This window comes from Theropithecus gelada, chromosome 9, assembly GCF_003255815.1.
Source record: "Theropithecus gelada isolate Dixy chromosome 9, Tgel_1.0, whole genome shotgun sequence".
Lineage (NCBI taxonomy): Eukaryota > Metazoa > Chordata > Mammalia > Primates > Cercopithecidae > Theropithecus > Theropithecus gelada.
The window spans coordinates 37,379,404-37,404,662 of NC_037677.1; the positions used below are offsets into that span (position 1 = coordinate 37,379,404).

The 25,259-nt window shown below is 40.4% G+C and overlaps 1 protein-coding gene across 1 annotated transcript in view; it reads right to left on the reverse strand.

Moving 5' to 3' along the window:
- Window positions 1-1,277: 1,277 nt before the first annotated feature.
- LOC112631452 (protein PRRC2C-like) overlaps window positions 1,278-25,259 on the reverse strand; it is a 48,269-nt gene continuing 24,287 nt past the window's right edge. Inside the window, 9 exon segments of the mRNA XM_025396613.1 lie at window positions 1,278-1,363; window positions 4,251-5,148; window positions 12,174-12,327; window positions 16,140-16,352; window positions 19,349-21,334; window positions 21,337-21,511; window positions 21,513-21,609; window positions 24,385-24,421; window positions 24,424-24,582. Of these exon segments, the coding sequence (XP_025252398.1) occupies window positions 19,548-21,334; window positions 21,337-21,511; window positions 21,513-21,609; window positions 24,385-24,421; window positions 24,424-24,582 (2,255 nt within the window). The 3' untranslated portion in view covers window positions 1,278-1,363; window positions 4,251-5,148; window positions 12,174-12,327; window positions 16,140-16,352; window positions 19,349-19,547.

The following is a 25,259-nucleotide window of genomic DNA, read 5'->3' on the forward strand; positions in this document are numbered from 1 at the left end:
TCCAATGTCTTCCTACCTCTTCCATAGGCCCTGTAGGATCCACCTGCTACTCAGGTGTGACCTCCAACTTCATCTATTCTCTTTCCATCTCTTACTTCACTCCAGCCACATGGACTTCCCTGAACTTCCTCAAACAAACCAAGCGTGCTGCTGTCTCATGGCATTCGTATTTGCTACAATCTGAACCTGGTATCTCCTTTCCTCAGACATTCGAATAGCATGCTCTCTTATCTCCTTCAAGTCTTTAACTCAAGCATTATCTAAGTAGGCTTTTGTGGTCACCCTATATTAAACTGTCTTTGTGAACCATGGAAAATTCCTTATGTACCTTCCCTGCTTTGTTTTTCTCCACAGTGCTGATCACCATTAAACACACAATATGTTTTTTTATTAGTGCTTTCTCCTCACAGGACAATGGAAGTTCCATGAGGGTAGGGCTTTCTGACTGTTTTTAGTACCAGTTTTGTAAGCCCACAGGTTAGAACACTACCTAGAATAGTGTGAGTGCTTAATAAATTTTCGTTCAATGAATGAATGAAGAATCACTGACCCCTAACAGTCATTTACCAGTATCACATTTGAGAAATTATGTTCGAATAACAATCTGCTATAAACAGTTTCTAAATACTTATATTACTTAAGTCCTCAAGATAGAAATATGGGAGAAAAGTCCAGAAAACAATAACTGCACTTTTATTTTCTGTATCATTAAAGTCTTTCTTGAGACTAAATTGAAAACAAGTGTTTAATGTTTAAAAGTGACACATCTTATAAATGTAAAGATGTAGCAGCCAAAGTATTCAAACCTCAACCCAGACCTAATAAGTCATGAACTATGGGCATGGGGCTCAGCAATCTTAAGTTTTAATTGCCCTCCAGGTTAATTCTGAGGCATGTTATAAGTTTTGTTTTGCTTTCCAGATGGGGTCTTGCTCTATCACCTAGGCTGGAGTACAGTGGCACAGTTATGACTTTACTGTAGCCTTGACCTCCCAGGCTCAAGTGATAGTCCAACCTCACCTCCAGAGTAGCTTAGACTACAAAAGCACATGCCACCACACCGGCGATTTTTTGTTTTGTATGTAGAGACAGAGTTTTCCTACATTGCCCAGGCGGGTCTCACTATGTTGCCCAGGCTGGTCTCAAACTCCTGGACTCAAGCAATCCTCCCACCATGCTAGGATTACAGGTATAAGCCACCACACCCGGCCACACTGAAGTGTTAGGGAAAACCCAGCACGCTGACCCCACCAATGCTGTTAAAAGCCTATTCCTACCTCTGATGAAGCAGCTGATCCAAACGATGTTAAGGGCTTATTCCATGCACTGACTGAAGGTGGCTGTGGTGGACTAATGGGACCTACTGGAAAGAAGAAGCCATAGGAAACACGATTAAGATTTAGAGTCTAATAATCTCTAACTCATTTAACCCTTTCCTTAATCTCCTATTGTTTGGCTATTACTAGCCAGCCAATAAAACAATCACTTTTCAAATCACACTTACAAAGATTATGTATCAACATACAGGCATACCTCAGAAACATTGTGGGTTCAGTTCCACACCACTACAATAAAGCAAGTACTGCAATAAAGCAAGTCACACTAATTTTCTGGTTTCCTAGTGCATATCGAAAGTTCTGTTTCCATTATACTACAGTCTAATATGTAATAGCATCATGTCTTTAAAAAGGTACATACCTTAATTAAAAAACAACAAAAAAAACTACCACTAAAAAAGAAGCTAATCATCATGTTAATCTTTGAATCGTAATTTTTTTGCTGGTGGAGTCCTGCCAGTGATGTCGATGGCTGCTAACTAACCAGGATGGTGTTTGCTGAAAGCTAGCATGGCTGTGGCAATTACTTAAGACAACAATGAAGTTTGTAACATTGACTATTCCTTTCATGAATGACTTCTCTGTAGTATGTGATACTGTTTACCCATACAGTAGAACTTCTTTCAAAACTGGAGTCAATAGTCTCAAATCCCATTGCTGTTTAATCAACTAAGTTTATGTAATATTCTAGATCCTTTGCTGTCATTTCGACAAAGTTCACAGCATCTTTACCAGGAGATTTCATCACAAGAAACAACTTTCTTTGCGTCAGAGTTATTTCCTCCACTGATGTCTTGAATTCCTCCAAGTCATCCGTGAGAGTTACAATCAATTTCTTCCAAACTTCTATTAGTGTTGATATTGTGAAATCCTTCCACGAATCACTAATGTTCTCAAAGGAGTCTAGAATGGTAAATCCTTTCCACATGGTTTTCAAATTTCTTTGCCCAGATCTATCAGAGGAATCACTGTCTATGGAAGCTGTAGCCTTAGAAAATGTATTTCTTAAGTAACAAGACTTGAAAGTCTAAATGCTCCTTGATCCATGGGCTGCAGAATGGATGCCATGTTGGAAGGCATGAAAACAACATAAATCTTCCTGTATTACCTTCATCACAATTCTAGGGTGTCCAGATGCCTTGTCAACAAGCTTGTATTTTGAAGGAAAGCTTTTGAGCATTTTTCCCCCTGAGCAGTAGATCTCAACAATGGGCTTAAAAATAATAGGTATGGGCTGGGCATGGTGGCTCATACACCTGTAATTCCAGCACTTTGGGAGGCTGAGGTGGGTGGATCACCTGAAGTCAGGGGTTCGAGACCAACCTGGCCAACATGGCAAAACCTTGTCTCTACAAAAAATACAAAATTAGCCAGGCAGGGTGACGTGTGCCTGTAGTCCCAGATACTCAGGAGGCTGAGGCAGGGGGAACTGCTTGAACCCAGGAGGTGGAGGTTGCAGTGAGCCAAGATCGCGCCACTGCACTGTACTCAAGTCTAGGTGACAAGAGTGAAACTCTGTCTCAAAAAAAAAAAAAAAAAAAAATTAGGTATGCCATTTTGTAAACAGATGTGATGTCATCTAGGCTTTGTTGTTACATTTCTAGAATACAAGCAGAGTAGATTTAGTATAATTTTTAAGGGCTCTAGGATTTCAAACATGGTAAATGAGCACTGGCTTCAGCTGCAAGTCACCAGATAAATTAGCCCTTAACAAGAGAGTCAGCCTGTCCTTTTAAGCTAGGCACTGACTTCTCCTCTCTAGTCATGAAAGGCCTAGACGGCATCTTCTTCCAATAGAATGCTGTTTCGTCTACATTAAAAATTTATTATTTAATGTAGCCACCTTCATCAATTATCTCAGTTTTGGATCTTCTGGATAACTTGCTGCTTTACCTTGCACTTTAATGTGATAGAGGTGGCTGCTTTCCTTAAACTTCCTGAACCAACCTCTGCTAGGTTCAAACTTTTCTTTGGCAGCTTCCTCACCTCTCTCAGGCATCACAGAATTGAACAGAGATGGGGGTCTTGCTTCGGATTAGGCTTTGGGTTAAGGGAATGGTGTGGCTGGACTGACCTGCTACCCAGACCACTAAAACTCTGTATCAGCAATAAGACTGTTTTACTTTCTTATCATTAGTATTGATTACTGAAGTAGCACTTAACTTTTGACCTATCTTGGCTTTCACCATGCCTTCTTCACTGAGCTTAATCATTTCCAGCTTTTGATTTAAAGTCAGACGTACATGACTCTTCCATCCACTTGAACACTTAGAAGCCACTAGAGGGTTATTAATTGGCCTAATTTCAATACTGTTGTGTTCTTAAAGAATGGGGAGGTCCAGGAGAGGTAGAGACCAGGGTACAGTTGGTCAATGGAGTGGTCAGAACACACAAAACACTTATCAATTAAGTTCACCATCTTATTTGGGTGTTCACGGTACCCTGAAACAATTACAGTATCAAAGATAACTGACCACCATAACAGATAAATGATGAAAAATTTGACACATTCCAAGAATGACCAAAATGTGACACAGAACATGAAATGAGCACATGCTGTTGGAAAAATGACACCAGAAGACTTGCTTGACACAGTTTCCATGAACTTTTAATTTTTAAAAATGCAGTGTCCACAAAGTGTAATCAAATGAGGTATGCATGTACAAGTCTCCCCCAAACATTGCCTATTATTTTCTCATCAACACAAAATTATTTCCATAAAATATAATATGCTTGTTAAACATGCTTAAAACAAAAATTTTAAGAAAGTTAAGAGAGGATTACTATTACTTTTTCCTACAATAAAAAAATGAGATGGCTAGAAAACACTTAATGAGTACATAAATAAAATTGAACAGAAACCTCAGTATTCCCATGCCATTCCCCACCCCTCACTTCTCTTTTGTAACTTACATTTCTTAGAGATATCATTCAGCACAGCTGGTGGGGCCACCTTGTTATCCCATAATTCAGCTGTCAGAGTGCCATGTGACTGTGGGGTCTCGATGGATTTTCCTGAGGCTACGTAATCTGTGCCATTAGGTGTTTGAGCTGAAGGCAGCCTAATTGACGGTGGCGGCTGTTTTGAAGACTGTGATGGAGTCTGTAGTGGATTCTGGACTGGTTTGTGGGTCTGTGTCTGAGTCTGGGCTGGAGCAGGCGGGGCGGAAGTTGGGGCTGAGACTGGGGTGGTGGCTGGGGCTGGGGCTGAGGCAGGGGCAAGTGGGACTGAGGTAGTTGGGGCTGAGGCTGGGATAGTTGGTGCTGTGATGACTGGGGCAGCTGGGGAAGAGGCTGCTGGGGCTGGTGTTGGAGCTCAAGTTGGTGCTAGGGCCGAAGCAAGAATGGGAACTGAGGCTGAGGCAAGAATGGGGACAGAAGCTGGAGTTGAAACTGAGGCAAGGATGGGGGTTGGAGCTGGGGCTGAGGCTGGAGCTGAAGAAGAGATTATAGCTACAGCTGAAGTAGAGGCTGGAACTGAAGCTGAGACTGAGGCTGAGGCTGAAACTGGAGCTAAGGGTGAGGCTGGAACTGGAGCTGAGGTTGAGGCCAGAACTGGAACTAAAGTTGAGGCCAGAACTGGAGCTGAGGTTGAGGCTAGAACTGGAGTTAAGGTTGCTGGAACTGCAGCTGAGGTTGAGGCTGGAACTGAGGCTGAGGTTGAAGGTGGAAGTGGAGCCGACACTAGAGGTGGAACTGAGGCTGAAGACTGTGCTTGCTGGATTCCTGTAGCCTGTTTTTTGGCAAATCTTGGAGGAAGCTTAGAAGTCTGGCTTCTTCCTTTTTCATTTGCATTCTTTTTGTTCCAGACCTTAAAAAATTAACAGGGATAATTTTTGTCAAAAATGCAGCTGAAAGCAACAGTTCATAAATGCAACTTTTAACAAAACTAACTCCCACTAACTTGGCTGCTTTACTTTGCAAAATAGGTACTCAAACTACAAAATGTCAGGGTTGCTAATAAGATTTTAAATGATGAGAAGCCAAGATGATATTGAGACAAAAGACAAATAGGTATTGTACATTCTCGACATACCAGTACACAATTCTGAAATTCAAGAACTAAGAAAGTTTGCAGTAAATTCATTTGGCAACAAACCTTAACTAAGCTAACAAAATGCGACTTACAGTCTTAACTCATATATTTGCCACAGACATTAATTTGGGCAGTGTGGCTGGTATGTTATGATACAGGGGAGATGCACTACTATTTTACCTTCCTAAATAAATGACTTCTGAAAATTTGGTTCCAAAGGTTATATGCAATTAAACGAATAATTTATCTTGATTCACACTGTGTATTTAAATGAACTAATATAGATTACAACAGATACTTTTGTAGGCCAGGAATCCAAAATCTACTGGTTCGTGACATTTGTGTTCATTAGCTTTCCAAGATAATTTAAAATCAACTCAACTTTGCCTTGGGGCAAATAAGGTATCCCTAGTATACAATATGTTGTTAAAGTAAAGATGGTCTTGAGGAAGTAGTAGTTGCCATTCCAAGATGGTCAAATAGGAAAGGCTCCGGTCTTCAGCTCGCAGTGTGATCAACGCAGATGGGTGATTTCTGCATTTCCGACTGAGATACCTGGTTCATCTCACTGGGACTGGATGGACAGTGGGTGCAGTTCAAGGAGGGTAAGCCAAAGCCGGGTGGGACATCACCTCACCCGGGAAGCACAAGGGGTCGGGGGATTTCCCCTTCCTAGTCAAGGGAAGCCATGACAGACTGTACTTGGAAAATCGGGACTCCCGCCCTAATACTGCACTTTCCCAATGGTCTTAGAAAACGGCAAATCAGGAGATTATATCCCGACCCACGAAGCCTTGCTCACTGCTAGGGCAGCAGTCTAAGATCAAAGTGCGAGGTGGTAGCTTGGCTGGGGGAGGGGTGTCCGCCATTGCTGAGGTTTCAGTAGGTAAACAAAGCGGCTGGGAAGCTCGAACTGGGGGAAGCCCATCCGCATTTCAACCAGGTCTGCCTGCCTCTGTAGACTCCACCTCTGGGGGTAGGGCATAGCTGAATAAAAGGCAGCAGAAACTTCTGCAAACTTAAATGTCCCTGTCTGACTGCTCTGGAGAGAGCAGTGGTTCTCCCAGCATGGAGTTTCAGCTCTGAGAACAGACAGACTGCCTCCTCAAGTGGGACCCTGACCCCCGTGTAGCCTAACTGGGAGACACCTCCCAGTAGGGGCTAACACCTCACATAGCCAGGTGCCCCTGAGACAAAGCTTCCAGAGGAAGTATCAGGCAGCAATATTTGCTGTCCTGCAATATTTGCTATTCTGCAGCCTCCGCTGGTGATACCCAGGCAAACAGGGTCTGGAGTGGACCTCCATCAAACTCCAACAGACCTGTAGCTGAGGGACCTGGTTGTTGCAAGGAAAAGTAACAAACAGAAAGGAACAACATCAACATCAACAAAAAGGACATCCACACCAAAACCCCATCTGTAGGTCACCATCATCAAAGATGAAAGGTAGATAAAACCACAAAGATGGTGAGAAACCAGAGCAGAAAAGCTGAAAATTCTAAAAAGCAGAGCGCCTCTTCTGCAAAGGATCGCAGCTCCTTGCCAGCAATGGAACAAAGCTGGATGGAGAATGACTTTGACGAATTGACAGAAGTAGGCTTCAGAAGGTTAGTAATAATAAACTACTTTGGGCTAACGTAGGATGTTTTGCAAGGAAGCTAAAACCCTTGAAAAAAGATTAGACGAAAGGCTAACTACAATAAACAGCATAGAGAAAAACTTAAATGACCTGATGGAGCTGAAGCCATAGCACGCGAACTACGTGACACGTGCCCAAGCTTCAGTAGCTGATTCGACTGAGTGGAAGAAAGGGTATCAGTGACTGAAGATCAAATTAAAGAAATGAAGTGAGAAGAAAAGTTTAGAGAAAAAAAGAGTGAAAAGAAACGAACAAAGTCTCCAAGAAATATGGGACTATGTGAAAAGACCAAATCTACGTTTGACTGGTGTACCTGAAAGTGATGGGGAAAATGGAACCAAGTTGGAAAACATTTTAGGATATTATACAGGAGAACTTCCCCAACCTAGCAAGGCAGGCCAACATTCAAATTCAGGAAATACAGAGAACACCACAAAGATACTCCTCGAGAAGAGCAACCCCAAGACACATAATAGTCAGATTCACCAAGGTTGAAATGAATGAGAAAAATGTTAAGGGCAGCCAGAGAGAAAGGACGGGTTACTCTCAAAGGGAAGCCCATCAGACTAACAGCAGATCTCTCCACAGAAACTCCACAAACCAGAAGAGCGGGAGCCAATATTCAACGTTCTTAAAGAAAAGAATTTTCAACCCAGAATTTCATATCCAGCCAAACTAAGCTTCATAAGTGAAGAAGAAATAAAATCCTTTACAGACAAGCAAATGTTGAGAGACTTTGTCACAATCAGGCCTGCCTTACAAGAGCTCCTGAAGGAAGCACTAAATATGGAAAGGAACAAGTGGTACCAGCCACTGCAAAATCATGCCAAATTGTAAAGACCATCGATGCTAGGAAGAAACTCCATCAATTAATGGGCGAAACAACCAGCTAACATCATAATGACAGGATCAAATTCACACATAACAACATTAACCTTAAATGTAAATGGGCTAAATGCCCCAATTAAAAGACACGGACTGGCAAACTGGCTAAAGAGTCAAGACCCATCAGTGCGCTGTATTCAGGAGACCTATCTCACGTGCAGAGACACACATAGGCTAAAAATAAAGGGATGGAGGATGATCTACCAAGCAAATGGAAAACAAAAAACGCAGGGGTTGCAATCCTAGTCTCTAATAAAACAGAGTTTAAACCAACAAAGATCAAAAGAGACAATGAAGGCCATTACATAATGGTAAAGGGATCAATTTAACAAGAAGAGCTAACTATCCTAAATATATATGCACCCAATACAGGAGCACCCAGATTCATAAAGCAAGTCCTTAGAGACCTACAAAGGGACTTAGACTCCCACACAATAATAATAGGAGACTTTAACACCCCACTGTCAATATTAGATCAACAAGACAGAAGGTTAACAAGGATATCCAGGACTTGAATTCAGCTCTGCACCAAGTGGACCTAATAGACTTGTACAGAACTCTCCACCCCAAATCAACAGAATATACATTCTTCTCAGCACCACACTGCACTTATTCCAAAATTGACCACATGGTTGGAAGCACTCCTCAGCAAATGTAGAAGAACAGAAATCACAACAAACTGTCTCTCAGACCACAGTGCAATCAAACTAGGACTCAGGATTAAGAAACTCACTCAAAACCGCTCAACTACATGGAAACTGAACAACCTGCTCCTGAATGACTACTGGGTACATAACGAAATGAAGGCAGAAATAAAGATGTTCTTTGAAACCAATGAGAACAAAGACACAACATACTAGAATCTCTGGGACACAATGAAAGCAGCGTGTAGAGGGAAATTTATAGCACCAAATGCCCAGAAGAGAAAGCACGAAAGATCTAAAATCGACACCCCAACATCACAATTAAAAGAACTAGGAAAGTGACAGCAAACAAATTCAAAGCTAGCAGAAGGCAAGAAATAACTAAGATCAGAGCAGAACTGAAGGAGACAGAGACAAAAAAAACCCTTCAAAAAAAATCAGTGAATCCAGGAGCTGGTTTTTTGAAATGATTAACAAAATTGATAGACTGCTAGCAAGACTAATAAAGAAGAAAAGAGAGAAGAATCAAACAGACACAATAAAAAATGATAAAGAGGATATCACCACCTATCCCACGGAAATACAAACTACCATCAGAGAATACTATAAACACCTCTACGCAAATAAACTAGAAACTCTAGAAGAAATGGATACATTCCTGGACACGTGCACCCTCCCAAGACTAAACCAGGAAGAATCTGAATCCCTGAATAGACCAGTAACAGGCTCTGAAACTGAGGCAATAATTAATAGCCTACCAACCAAAAAAACTCCAGGACCAGACGGATTCAGAGCTGAATTCTACCAGAGGTACAAACAGGAGCTAGTACCATTCCTTCTGAAACTATTCCAATCAATGGAAAAAGAGGGAATCCTCCCTAACTCATTTTATGAGGCCAGCATCATCCTGATACCAAAGTCTGGTAGACACAACAAAAAAACATAATTTTAGACCAGTATCCCTGATGAACATCGATGTGAAAATCCTCAACAAAATACTTGTCAACCAAATCCAGCAGCACATCAAAAAGCTTATCTAACAAGATCAAGTTGGCTTCATTCCTGGGATGCAAGGCTGGTTCAACACATGCAAATCAATAAACGTAATTTATCACATAAACAGAAGCAAAGACAAAAACTACATTATCTCAATAAATGTAGAAAAGGCCTTTGACAAAATTCAACAGCCCTTCATGCCAAAAACTTTCAATAAACTAGGTATTGACGGAATGTATCTCAACATAATAAGAGCTATTTATGACAAACCCACAGCCAGTATCATACTAAATGGGCAAAAAACTGGAAGCATTCCCTTTGAAAACTGGCACAAGACAGGGACGCCCTCTCTCACCACTCCTATTCAATATAGTGTTGGAAGTTCTGGCTAGGGCAATCAGGCAGGAGAAAGAAAGAAAGGGTAGCAATTAGGAAAACAGGAAGTCAAACTGTCCCTGTTTGTGGATGACATGATTGCATATTTAGGAAACCCCGTCGTCTCAGCCCAAAATCTCCTTAAGCTGATAAGCAACTTCAGCGAAGTCTCAGGATACAAAATCAATGTGCAAAAATCACAAGCATTTTTATACACCAATAACAGACAGAGAGCCAAATCATGAGTGAACTCCCATTCACGATTGCTTCAAAGAAAATAAAATACCTAGGAATCCAACTTAACAAGGGATGTGAAGGACGTCTTCAAGAACTAGAAACCACTGCTCAACGAAATAAAAGTGGACACAAACAAATGGAAGAACATTCCATGTTCACAGATAGGAAGAATCAATATCATGAAAATGGCCATATTGCCCAAGGTAATTTATAGATTCAAAGCCATCCCCATCAAGCTACCAATGTCTTTCTTCACAGAATTGGAAAAAACTACTTTAAAGTTCATACAGAAACAAAAAAGAGCCTCCACTGCCAAGACAATCCTAAGCAAAAAAAAAACAAAGCTGGAGGCATCACGCTACCCGACTTCAAACTATACCACAAGGCTATAGTAACCAAAACAGCATAGTACTGGTACCAAAACAGAGATACAGACCAACGGAACAGAACAGAGGCCTCAGAAATAATACCACACATCTACAACCATCTGATCTTTGACAAACCTGACAGAAACAAGAAATGGGAAAACGATTCTCTATTTAATAAATAGTGCTGGGAAAACTGGCTAGCCATATGTAGAAAGCTGAAACTGGATCCCTTCCTTACAACTTATGCAAAAATTAATTCAAGATGGATTAAAGACTTAAATGCTAGACCTAAAACCGTAAAAACCCTAGAAGAAAACCTAGGCAATACTATTCAGGACAAATGCATGGTCGAGGAGTTCATGACTAAAACACCAAAAGCAATGGCAACAAAAGCCAAAACAGACAAATGGGATCTAATTAAACTAAAGAGCTTCTGCACAGCAAAAGAAACTACCATCAGCATGAACAGGCAACCTAGAGAATGGGAGACAATTTTTGCAATCTACCCATCTGACAAAGGGCTAATATCCAGAATCTGCAAAGAACTTAAACAAATTTACTAGAAAAAAATCAAACAACCCCATCAGAAGTGGGCAAAGGATATGAACAGATACTTCTCAAAAGAAGACATTTATGCAGCCAACAGACACATGAAAAAATGCTCATCATCACTGGCCATCAGAGAAATGCAAATCAAAACCACAGTGAGATACCAACTCACACCAGTTAGAATGGCAATCATTAAAAAGTCAGGAAATAACAGGTGTTGGAGAGGATGTGGAGAAACAGGAACACTTTTACACCGTTGGTGGGAGTATAAACTAGTTCAACCACTGTGGAAGACAGTGTGGTGATTCCTCAAGGATCTAGAACTAGAAATACCATGTGACCCAGCCATCCCATTACTGGGGATATATCCAAAGGATTATAAACCATGCTGCTATAAAGACACAGCACATGTATGTTTACTGCAGTACTATTCACAATAGCAAAAACTTGGAACCAACTCAAATGTCCATCAATGACAGACTGGATTAAGAGAATGTGGCACATATACACCATGGAATACCATCCAGCCATAAAAAAGGATGAGTTCATGTCCTTTGTAGGGACATGGATGAAGCTGGAAACCATCATTCTCAGCAAACTATCACAAGGACAGAAAACCAAACACTGCGCGTTTTCACTCATAGGTGGGGACTGAACAATGAGAACACTTGGACACAGAGGGGAACATCACACACCAGGGCCTGTTGTGGGATGGAGGAGGAGGGAGGGATAGCATTAGGAGAAATACCTAATGTAAATGATGAGTTAATGGGTGCAGCATACCAGCATGGCACATGAATACATACGCAACAAACCTGCACGTTGTGCACACGTACCCTAGAACTTAAAGTATAAAAAAAAAAAAGAAAAAAAAGATGGTCTTTGCTATAAGTCAAAATATAAGGAGCTACAGTCCTTATATTTTATTTAAAATTTCCTTTGATTCCGGCCAAAATGATTTAAAGTTGGGAAGATGATGTCACTCTTAACACCTGAATAATGAATACAGTCTTGACATTACAAGTAGATAAAAACCTTGAACATTTGCTGATACATGTTGGGCAACAAATGTAAATAACCAGCAACAAGTTGAAACCAGATTTAAACCTGTATGACTTGTTCTTCCTTCTTTCGGCGTTCTTCATCCTGTAAACGTTTTTGTTGTTTTTTGGATACCACTTCAGTAAAACCATCACCATTCAAATTTGACTGGGGATCTTCAATTACTGTTACTTCAGGATGATCATCAATTATAACAACACTGTGGGTGTGGAAAAGGATTTAAGATATTTTCTGTTTTTCATATGTTTCCCACCCTATAGCATGGCCATTCATTGTAAAGATTTGAAAAGATTTCATTCACTTAAAAGTTAAAAATAAAAATCCTAAAACTGGCCAGGTGCAGTGTCTCACGTCTGTAATCCCAGCACTTTTGGAGGTCAAGATGGGCATACTGCTTGAGGCCAGAAGTTCGAGACCAACATGGCCAACATGACAAAACCCTCTCTCTACTAAAAATACCAAAATTAGACGAGTGTGGTGGTATACACCTGTAGTCCCAGATACTTGGGAGGCTGAAGCACAAGAATCATTTGAACCTGGGAGGTGGAGGTTGCAATGAGCTGAGACCGTGCCACTGCATTCCAGCCTGAGTGACAGAGTGCGACTCTGTCCAAAAAATCCTAAAAATATCGTTTTAAATGATATAGTTAAGTAATATAGTGGTAATGCCTTAAAAAAGAAACAAAATCAAAATTTTCCTATGAACTAACCTCTATCTCTTAGCCTCAGATCTGTATAGTGCTTTAAAAGATCTACAAAACATTCTACCTCATTTGCATCTAACCATTCTAAGAGGTGGCTGTTACTATTATTTCTCTTTTTCAAAAAATGAAATAAACTGGCTTAGTGCTTCAGCATATTGGGAGGCCGAAGTGGGAGGATCATTTGAGGCCAACAGTTTCACACCAGCCTGGGCAACATGGGGAGACCCTGTCTCTACTTTAAAACCAAACATATAAATAAATAAATAATGTTTTAAAAAATGAAATAAGCTGATTTAAGGTAAGATGAGCGGCCTAGATGGTCTTATGACTCTTAATGTCTCTGTTTTATGTAGAGCCTTGTCTACAGTGTGGAGTTTTAAAAAATAAATGTGTTATGGGCAACGTAGTGAAACCCTGTCTCTAGAAAAAATGTAAAAATTAGCTAGGTGCACGCCTGTGGTCCCAGCTACTCGGGAGTCTGAGGTAGGAGAATGACTTCAGTTGGAGGGGTTGAGACGGCAGTGAGCTGAGATCATGCCACCGCACTCCAGCCTGGGAGAGCGAGACCCTGTCTCAATCAATCAATTAAAATAAATAAATGTGTAAGCTGTGTGTGAATGTAAGATGGCATAGGTGAACACATACCAAAATCATCTAGGTGATGAATAACTCAAGATCATTTTTCAACTTCTTTTCCCACTAACCATTACTTTGTCTATCTTAAAATTATCCTATATCCCAGTCAGTATGTGAAATATAAATCCATCAAATAATAGTTCCAAGAAAAATTAAATTACTTCAGGTAATGTAATTTTTTATTATAGGTATAATATCTGAACAATAAGTGTAAGTATCGAGAAAGAGTGAAGCAATTTAAAGAAATTATTTAATTTTCAAACAATATACAATATTTTAATTGGAAATTACACATACAATAAAAATATTTTTCTTGGAAACAATAAGTATACAATTCAGGATGGTGATAACTTGTTGGGTACAGCAACAAGGGAAGGTGATACTTGTTAGGTATAGCAACATAGGTATGATCAGGGAAGTGGTCAGAGAAACTATCTACAAACAATTCTTCTAAAATAGTTAAAACTTAGCATTAACATACACTGAGAGATGAAATGAAAAATGACTACTGGCTTTCACTCCTTAGAAACTGGCTGGGCATGGTGGCTCACACCTGTAATCCCAGCACCTTGGGAGGCCAAGGAAGGCAGATCACATGAGGTCAGGAGTTCACGGCTAGCCTGGCCAACATGGTAAAACCCTGTCTCTACTAAAAATACAAAAAAAATTAGCTGGGCATAGTGGCACGCGCCTGTAGTCCCAACTATTCAGAAGGCTGAGGTAGGAGAATCATTTGAACTGGGGAGGTGGAGGTTGCAGTGAGCTGAGATTATGCCACTGCATTCCAGCCTGGGCCACAGAGTAAGACTCCGTCTCAAAAAAAAAAAAAAAAAAAAAGGAAATTTGATTTCAAAAGAAAAAAAATCCCAGTTGATTCTGATTTATAAGACAAGTCTACTTGTTTTTAAAATCCTTTTAAAAATCATGAACTCTGTAAAATGAAGCATATTCTCATTTCAATGAAATGTCTGAGTCAAACACTTCAAAGGATGTCATGCACACATTACTTCAGACTGATGGAAAGACCTCATCATAATTCTAATATCATCTCAGTTTTTCACTTACACTAAAATGTGTGTGCGTAAAGCCTATCTTATTATTTCAACTTCCTTATTTCACCCAACTACATGTAGCATTTATGGAAAATTTGAACACTACATTTTAGTTTCCAGTGCCCTCTTCTTTTTACCATTTTAGGTTAGGCATATTACTTAAAAATAATGTTACCAGGAAAAAGAACTAAAGGTGACTAACTCTTAAAGATAACTTTAATGAGTTGAAGTGAATAGCTTAATTTCTATCACCACTTCAGAAATATAGTTTTTATCTGTTTTTGTTATGTCTTTTTTTTTTTTTTTTAACAGGCATGCGCCACCATGCCTGGCTAATTTTGTATTTTTAGTAGAGATGAGGTTTCTCCATGTTGGTCAGGCTGGTCTCATACTCCTGACCTCAGGTGATCCACCCAACTCGGCCTCCCAAAGTGCTGGGATGACAGCCCTGAGCCACTGCGCCCGGCCTAGTGGCTCACGCCTGTCATCCCAGCACTTTGGGAGGCCAAGGCGGGCGGATGGCTTAAGCTCAGGAGTTCGAGACCACCCTGGACAACATGGCGAAAACCCATCTCTTCAACAACAAAAAATTAGCTGGACATGGTGGCTCATGCCTGTAGTTCCAGCTACTCGGGAAGCTGAGGCTGGGGAATTGCTTGAGTCTGGGATGCAGATGTTGCAGTGAGCCGAGATTGTGTCACTGCACACCAGCCTGGGCAACAGAGTAAGACTCTGTCTCATAACAAACAAACAATGAAGAATTTGCATTGCTCACAAATTTCCAGGTAATGCTGATGATGTGGGGAACCACTGGTCAAAAAATAATGTCCATGAGCTGTGCTCAAATCAGGGCTTAATATGTACAAATAACCATTAGGCAGATGAAAGAAAAACCTCATCTACATCTCTCATACTAGAATAACCGCAACTAACCCAACTTTCCTATTACTACTATTATTACTACTATCTGAGCTATCTGGTATTAACTTAGTAAATATCTCGATTTTATTCAGTATTTCCAGTTTCACCCAAATGAATGGCAAATAGTACATTTTACATGTATAAATGTCTATACACAGATACTCCTTGTCTGTTTCCTCATCTAGTATTTTCTTGTTGCTTGTATTATCCTTCACATTTGATCCTCTATTACTTCATGGCTTTCCCAGTTATCCACAGTGACACTGCCTCTTGTCCTATTATTTATTTTGTATTTGCTGTATCTTAGACACCAATTTTACCAAGGACATAATTCACCAAGTTTAACATTTAGTTCCTTTTGTTTTTAATAATACATCTATACCAATATAACTAAGAATCAAATTTCTGTGCTTTCTCAAATCTGGCAAACTAGAGTGTTTACTTAATTTTCTTCCTCTTTTTTGGAAGAACAGTGCAATGCTATTGGATTATTTTTAACAAAAATTTTATTAAGCATTCAAGGCTACACTAAAAGCTGGAGTTATTTTAGTTTAAGTTCAATTAGTTAGTATTTCATAATCAGCCACTATGTATACCTTGAATGTCCAACTCTTTCCTTCTTGGAAAACTTCTTTAATTGTGGCATCTACATTTTAAAATGTAACAAATAAATAAATAAAATGAAAGAAACCTAAGACATACTTGCATAATTGTTGAGATCAAACTGAGACAGAGCATCCACTTTCTCTTTAGGTTTTTTAGGACCTGGTTTGGGGTCTTCTCTTTTTTTCCCAGTAGAATCTTTGGAGTTCTTTTGTCCTGTACCATTGGGTACTCCTTCCTGATGGTGTGCAGAGCTGCCATTGACGAGGTCAACCCCAGTTGTGCCTGCAGGCTGGTCATCAAATGGCCTACAAAAAGATGACTTGAGGTATTACTATTTCCACCTATCCGAACAAAAGAAAAATGCTCTTATTGGCAGTTGCTAAAGTTCATTCTAAGATGAAACACTGCTGGGATAGAAAACTAACTGTAACCAAACAAGCATTAGTGACTTTTGTTGAATACAACCTTACTAAAACTGGGTTTCCCAAGAAAGTAGACTAGCTCCCTAGAGTTCTTTCCAGCAATTAAATTCTAGAATTCTAATTATACCTGAAGTTCTTAAAGAATCTATTTGTCTATCATATTATAAATGAGCTAATTAACACTGTTTATAGAACATTTCTGTGATCCAAGCAAGTTCAAAGTATTCACAAATGGATGCTCTCCAAATGTGGGCAGCATATGAAAATAAAAATTTTTAAAAAGCATTCTATATTTACAACTATGTAGATTTCAAAAAAGTAATCAGATTTACACATTGATATAATTATTTTAAAAACCTTAATATAGAAATAATTCACTTCACAAACCAAATGTATCCCCTACAGTTCTTATTTCCTAAAAGAATAATTTCAGGTTGATTTTTTAAAATTTCCAAGTGAAAAGGATCATGGGAAATGGGTTTACTAATACATTTTCATCCTAGCCTATAGTATTACTCAAGATAAAAGCTTACCATGTCCCTGGCCATAACCTCAAACATTTTAGGAATGAGTTCATTTCTTCTACATGGTGCTCTTATAAAACATTTAATTATAATCGTCACTGCCATTTCCATAGGTTCAAAGTTGTTGCTACCTATCTAGGTGGCACAAAAATCTTGCTACTTAGTTGAGATTTACATGGCACAAAAATCATATCAAAACTTTGAGTATTGTTACTTAAAATTCTAATTGTTTGGTTACGGGAAATAAACTATTCTATTTATTTTGGTTATCCTGATTCTCTTGGAATTTTAAGGGAATCAAATTCCAAGTAAAAATTTCCTCTTTCTAAATTATCTGGAACAGCAAGTATATCTTCTCTAATGCTGTGGTTTGAACGTATCCCTCAAAAGTTCATGTGTGGGGCCGGCACTCTGGGAGGCTGAAGTGAGCAGATCACCTGAGGCCAGAAGCTCGAGACCAGCCTAGCAAACATGGTGAAACCCTGTCTCTTCTAAAAATACAAAAATTAGCTGGGCATGGTAGTGCACGCCTGTAATCCTAGCCACTAGAGAGGCTGAGCCAGGAGAAATGCTTGAACCCAGGGGGGTGGAGGTTGCAGTGAGCCGAGATTGTGCCACTGTACTCCAGCCTGGGTGACAGTGAGACTCCATTCCCCACCTGCCCCATCAGAAAAAAAAAAAAAAAAAAAAAGAAAAGAAAACGTTCATGTGTTGGAAACTTGGTCCCTAATGCCAGTGCAGCAGTGGTGAGCGGTGAGAACTTTGGGAGGTGATTATGTCATGAGGGCTCTGCCCTTCTGAATGGATTGATCCTTAACAGGTTAATGAATGGGTTATCAAGGGAGTTGGTTAGTTATCATGAATGAGTCTGTTATAAAAGCCAGTCCTGCCATCTCTTGTGAGCCCCCTCACCATGTGATAAGCATGGTGCCTTGGGACTCTGCAGAGTCTCTACCAACAAGAAGGCCCTCACAAGATGTGGCCCCCTCAACCTTGGACTTTGCAGCCAAGAGATTTGCAAGAAATACATTTCTTTTCTTTATAAATTACCCAGTCTCAGGTATTTAGTTATATCAACAGAAAATAGACAAATATACCTTACAAGTATAGTAACCTGAAGTGCTAAGTATGTAAACCTAAGGAACTCAGATTAATACCATACAGTCCAAATAAATTCTTAAATTCTTATCAGCTCAGGCTGCAAACCTGGCAATTGCTCTAAAAGCAGGGCACACATAATAATGATTACTTACTATATACCAAGTATTAAGTGCATCACAAGTATCATCTTAGTATCTTCACACATTAAGTGCTATTATTTTCTCCCCATTTTACTGGTGAGGATGCAAAGGGTAAGCAACTAGAAAGTATCAGAGCCTAGATTTGAACCTAGGCATTCTGAATCTTAACTGCTACTTTATAATGCTTTCTAATACTAAAGAAATCAATACTAGCTTACTATAACCAACGACTTTTTTTTTTTTTTTTGAGACGGAGTCTTGCTCTGTGGCCCAGGCTGGAGTGCAGTGGCACGATCTCGGTTCACTGCAAGCTCTGCCTCCCGGTGGCGCCTGCCACCATGCCCGGCTAATTTTTTGTATTTTTAGTAGAGACGGGGTTTCACTGTGTTAGCCAGGATGGTCTCAATCTCCTGACCTTGTGTGAGGACCTCGTGCTTTGGCCTCCCAAAGTGCTGGGATTACAGGTGTGAGCCACTGCGCCCAGCCCAACATCTTAATACTTAAAAAAACAGGCCAAGTTTAGCTTACTTGAGAAAAATTCTTTAAAAAAATCCATTGCCATGGCAATTATGTTACTGGTGTCCTTGGCAGTAGAACAGGGATTTGTTTTCTGGGCCTCTCTATAGATGATTGTTGATTATAGACTCGCAACCCAAGATAAGAATACAATTTATCCTTAATGTTCAACACTAATTCTCAAGAAACCAGTATTGAGTGATAAAGTATACAGTTATAACATTAATTTAAACCTTGGAGGACACCTGTGTAGCACTAGAGGTTTATAAGGAGAAACTGAGAAAGAAGGGAGGGTTACTCATCAGATACTTACCAAATAAGGACACCGTACATGTCCCTCCCTAGATGCGTACATTTTCCCAAAGCTACAAGTTTCCAAGAGGACTCTTCTGGAAAATGTAACTTAGCAGGGAAAGACTCCTAAGACACCTTAGCCTCTCTTCCTTAAGCACCCTTACACTTTGAGAACAGAGAATAAAGCATTTGGGAAGAACAATGTTTTTTGGTCCTTTATCTAGACTGGCTCTTCAACCAAGAACTCTACTTTTAAGCTTCTTTAAAGGTGCGGAAGCAACTATATTTAAAACAAAGTACTCACCCTCTCTTCCCACTTTTTGATGGTGGACCACTTCTCCTTTCATTTCTAGGACCTGAGAAATTCCTTCCTGATTTGGGTGGACCACTGTTGCCACGTCGATTCTGACGATCTACTGGTCTCTGACTTGAAAAACTTCTCTTTGCAATTTCCCTCTTTGGCGGTAAAACATTCTCTCCAATCTTTACAACTGTTTGTGCATTCAAGTCAGCATTTTTTTTTCATCCCTCTCTCGCCTCTCATTGAAATCACTGCTTTCAGAAGCTGTTTCCCATTCTTCATTTGCCTGATCTGAAGAGTTCTGATTAGATAAATCTGGTGTCTTATTCCCAGAAATATCCCCAATCGTATTAACTGGTTCTTGAGCCACATTATTAACTGTGCCATTTGTGGGCACTGCTACCACCTCATTTGATTTTGAAGCAGCCTCCCTCTCTCTTAGCCGTCTAAATCGAGGTGGTTTGTCTTGCCTTGGTGGTCGGGTAGGACGCTGCCTTCGAGGCCTTTCTCTAGCTGGGTCAAATTTTCGCTCAAATTTTGGAGGTCGTTTATCTGCTGCTATAGGAATAAACTGCTCGTGTCTTCTTGGTGGCTCTCCATCTTCTGGTTTAGGAACTTCTGACTGCCTTGGGTTCCACTGATTGTCCCGATAAGCTGGTCTTCGTAAAGTGGAAGGGTGTGATGGACGGCCTCCAGGATCCCTCCCACCACGCCTGAATGTTCCCCCTCTGCCTCTCCTTGTAGGCTCTCCTTTAGGAAGAAAGCCTGGTTGAGATTTATCGTCATCCCTTACATAAGGCTTTTCTAGCAGTCTATTATCTATTCGAACATGATTATCAGGCTTGAAAGAAGATTGAGGCTTCATAGGTTTTTTGTTTTCAGGCCGTTCCTCTCTTTTGGGAAGTTTGCCTTTACTTAAACTATCCTTGTCACTTGCACTTTCATGAATTTCACTGTCTGTGTCAGTCTCTGAACCCCGCTGTCGTCTTCTTTTGGGGACAACTTCAAAATCGGAGCTCTCACTCCGTGTTTCACTTTCTTCTCGCTGTCTGAGAGGCCCTGAGGGTACATGCTCTGCTCTTGGCTTATTGTCTCTATACTGAGGATAATCTCGAGTGTGTCCCCTACCACCCCTGCCACGCCCTCCATAAGAACCTCTATAGCTTCGACCTCTGGAGTAATATTCACCTCGGCCTCGACCTCTGTATCCTTGATCTGGAAACCAATCTCTATCTCTAGCTTCTTTCCAGTAGGTCCTGGGAGGTAAAGTTGATTCTTTTTTAATTGCTGGTCTTGAATCTGGACGAGGCCTCTCCATAACAAGGTCTTTGCTGATGACTTTCTCAGGTTGTTTTTCTTCTTTGACTATTGGTGCTGCCACAGGCTGTTGGTTTACAGTCTTAACTGCAGGCTCTACCTGAACAGTACTCACAGGTTCCAGAGACTTCTCAGTATCCTGAGATGGTTTTTGAGCCAAAGTTGCAGTTTCTGTTGAAGGAAATTTCTCTGCTTCTGGTTGAATTGGTGGTGGAACTGACTGTGGCTGAATCGGTGCTGGTGGCTGAGGTGGTGGTGGGGGAGGAGGAAGATCCTTCTTTTCCGTCTTTTCAGGCTTTATAACTACTTTTTCAATCACCTTTTCGGTCTTTTCTCCTTCTTTCTCCTTCCTCTGTTCCTGTTCCTCTTTCATATCTCTAAGTACAGGTTTTTTAATGGGACCTGATCTTCTCACAGGTCTATCATTACCTTCTTCCCTTCTGTTGGAGCTTGGTCGTGGGCCCCAATGAGTTTCTGATTTAGATTTATATACTTTTTCAGGTTTTGGTCCTTCGGAAGATCGTATAAAGCCTTCCTTTTTTGGTTTCTCCTCTGGCCTTTCTGTTGGTTCTTTTGAATCAATGCATCTGCTGGTTACTTTAGGAATGCCTGCAGATGGTTCACTTCTCTGCTCATCTGGTTTTTGCATATGGTTAGATCCATGGGAAACACTCTTTTCCGGGAAGGCTGACTTTCTACAGCTGAAATCCGCTCCTCTTGTGGAGTGGGTAAGGTCTTTTGATCAGGTGCTTCAAAACAAGCAGATTGATTATTTGCATCAGTATGGTGAGGTCTAACATCTTCCACAGATCTGCTTAAAAACTTTTGTACTTCTGCCTCACTTGAGGCAAAGTCTGACAAAGTCTGCCTTTGGATGGGCCTCTAATTGATTATGTTCTACAGAATAAGCAGCAGTAATCTGTTCCTGGTCCAACGCAGCTTCAGACCTATGATGATAAGAATTCAAAGGTATAACCAACAAAGCAATCTTCCCCACGTGAAGTATATAGCAAAATAATACCTCTAAAACAGAAAGCAAAGACTCTTTTTTTTTTTTTTTTTTTGAGACGGAGTCTCGCTCTGCCGCCCAGGCTAGAGTGCAGTGGCCGGATCTCTGCTCACTGCAAGCTCCGCCTCCCGGGTTCACGCCATTCTCCTGCCTCAGCCTCCCGAGTAGCTGGGACTACAGGCGCCCGCCACCGCGCCCGGCTAGTTTTTTGTATTTTTTAGTAGAGACGGGGTTTCACCATGTTAGCCAGGATGGTCTCGATCTCCTGACCTCGTGATCCGCCCGTCTCGGCCTCCCAAAGTGCTGGGATTACAGGCTTGAGCCACCGCGCCCGGCCTAGCAAAGACTCTTAACCATAATGAGAATCTTTCTCTCGCTATATAAAAAGTTTAGAGGAGAATTACTCACAGTAGCCAAGAGGTGGAAACAGCCTAAATATCCAATAGCTGAATGGATAAAGAAAATGTTGTATACACATACAACAGAATATTATTCAGGGATAAAAAAGAAGGAAATAGTGTAATATACTACAACATGGATAAACCCTGAGGACATTATGCTTAAGTGAAGTCAGTCAGTCAGGACAAATACCTTACATGAGGAACGTGAAGTAATCAACCTCATCAAAGCAGAAACCATAATGGTGGCTGCCAGGGGCTAGGAGTAGGGAGAAATAGGAAATATAGGTATAGGTATAATATAGGAAATACAGGTAAAGGTAAAAATAGGAAATAGGTATAAAGTTTCAGTCATGCAAGATAAAAAAATGTTCTGGAGATCTGCTGTATAACATTGTGTTTACAGTTAACTACATGGTACTATATAATTAAATTTTTGTTAAGAGGATAGATCTAACGTTCTAAGTGGTTTCTACCACAAACACAAATGGGGCTGGGTGTGGTGGCTCATGCCTGTAATCCCAATCCTCACTTTGGAAGGCCGAGGTGGGTGCATCACCTGAGGTAGGGAGTTTGAGACCAGCCTGACCAACATGGAGAAACCACATCTCTACTAAAAATACAGAATCAGCTGGGCGTGGTGGCACATGCCTGTAATCCCAGCTACTCAGGAGGCTGAGGCAGGAGAATCACTTCATCCCGGGAGGTGGAGGCTGTGGTGAGCTGAGCTGAGATGGTGCCATTGCACTCCAGCCTGGGCAACAAAAGTGAAACTCCGCTTCAAAAAAAAAAATAAAACATAAAACATAAAAAAATAAAGGGCCTGGAGTAGGGGCTCACGCCTGTAATCCTTGCACTCTGGGAGGCAGGAGGATCACTTGAGCCCAGGAGTTTGAGACCAGTCAGGGCCATATGACAAAACTCTGTCTCTACAAAAAATACAAGAATTAGCCTGGTATGGTACTACATGCCTTAGTCCCAGCTACTCAGGAGGCTGAGGTGGGAAGATCACTTGAGCCTGGGAGGTCAAGGCTGCAGTGAGCTGTGATTGATTACATCACTGTACTCCAGCCTGGCTGACAGAGGGAGACCCTTCTCAAAAAATAAAAATAAAAAATAGAAATAAATAAATGAAGTTTATTCCTTAAGGAAAAACAAAGTTAAGACCATGCTGATGTGAATTTCTAATCTATCAAGATTAGTAATTTCCACCTAGAATGAAAGAGTACACTAGAGTAAGCTTATCTGTCCCAATTAATTACAAATAATTATAAAACATTACAAAAAAAACACACCCCATTAAAGGGCAGGAAGTTCTAACTGGATGGCTATAAATTATTACAGTCATCACCAATTGTGTGCCATTTCAAAGTCAACTTTGTATTATTATATTTCTCCTTATCTTGGCCTTAAAAATGTTCCCTAAAATACTGTTAAAATGGAAAAATTACATCTAGCTAGATTATACAAGCATTGTAGATACACTTAAATTTCTTTACACCTACTCTACAATAAAGACATCCCAAATGGCTGCACACGATGGTTCACGCCTGTAATCCCAGCACTTTGGAAGGTCAAGGCAGGCAGACTGCTTGAGCCTAGGAGTTCAAGACTAGCCTGGGCAACATGGCAAAACCCCATCTCTATAAAAAATACAAAGATTATCACAAGGTCAGGAGATCAAGACCATCCTGGTTAACATGGTGAAACCCTGTCTCTACTAAAAATACAAAAAATTAGCCGGGCGTGGTGGTGGGTGCCTGTAGTCCCAGCTACTCGGGAGGCTGAGGCAGGAGAATGGCGTGAACCTGGGAGGCGGAGCTTGCAGTGAGCTGAGATTGCACCACTGCACTCCAGCCTGGAAGACAGAGCAAGACTCGGTCTCAAAACAAAAAACAAACAAACAAAAACAAAGATTAGCACGGTGTGGTGGTGTACGCGTATAGTCCCAGCTACTCAGGAAGCTGAGGTGAGCCGATCACTTGAGCCTGGGAGGTGAAGGCTGCAGTGAGCCGAGATCACACCACCGCACTCCAGCCTGAGAAACAGAGCAAGTTCCTATCTCAAAAAAGAACCTACCAATTGCAACATCTAATACTAAATTACAGCATACAATTGAGTACAAAACCAGGTTACAAAATGCCCTAATGAATACAGAGAATATGTCCAAGGAGTAAGTGTAGTATGCTAAATTAAATAGAAGGAAACCAGATTTATGCTTCAGTCCTAAATTGGAATGATCTTCAGAAACACTATACAGTTTTCCTTTTACCAAAATATTCTGTATAGTCTATTAAATTGAAATAATTTATTACCTTACATCCTTAGGCTCTTCTGTTGCTTTGGGAGTAGCTCAGCATGAGGATAGGGATCTGACCCCCACAGCATACGAGGCTCAGAAAGAGAAATTGCATGATCTCTTGCAGATCGAGCTATATGCTCAAATGACTCAGAACTGTTTGGTGACTCTTCCATCTGGTCTCTTCTCATTAACGGTTTAGGAGGAATCATTCCTGTAACGAAAGTTGAGAAAAAGGTGAAATGAGGCTTTTGAAAAATGAAAGAAACAAAATCATGATAGACATATAATACAGATTACTAATTGTTACATGGAATTCTCCATATTAAAAGCATTTTTTTCCTGAGTAAAAGATTGGTGGAAATTATGTAAGGGTTGTTCTGTGAATGAAATTTTATCACTGCTGTTAAATAAAAATTGCATTTAAGAACTGAGGAAGCAAAATCAGCAAAATCACAATAGCGGCCTGTTTCACTTCAAAAGAAATAAAATATTATGCATATAAAAATCAGACACCAAGTACTGTGACTCTGGGTGTCAATACAAACATCATGAAAATTATACCATAACTTCCAGAGAAAATTCTTTCCTAAATTCCATTAATCTACCTTAGTTGGTCAATATTCTACAAAATATGCCACTTAAATTTCCAAATACCAGTATAAATTTAAAAATCATGATTTGTGATCAGCTTATCATCCCTAAATTTTCCTCTGTAACATTTTGGTAATAGATTATCTAGATTTATTCTGATGGATTCCATAAAAGACTACTAAATTCACTTTTTTTCCCCCTCTAACCTATAAGGAAATGCAAGTGTTAGGTTGGTAAATGATGGAAGAGGAACTTGAAAAAGAACAGATCATAATGTATGGACAAAATTCAAATGCC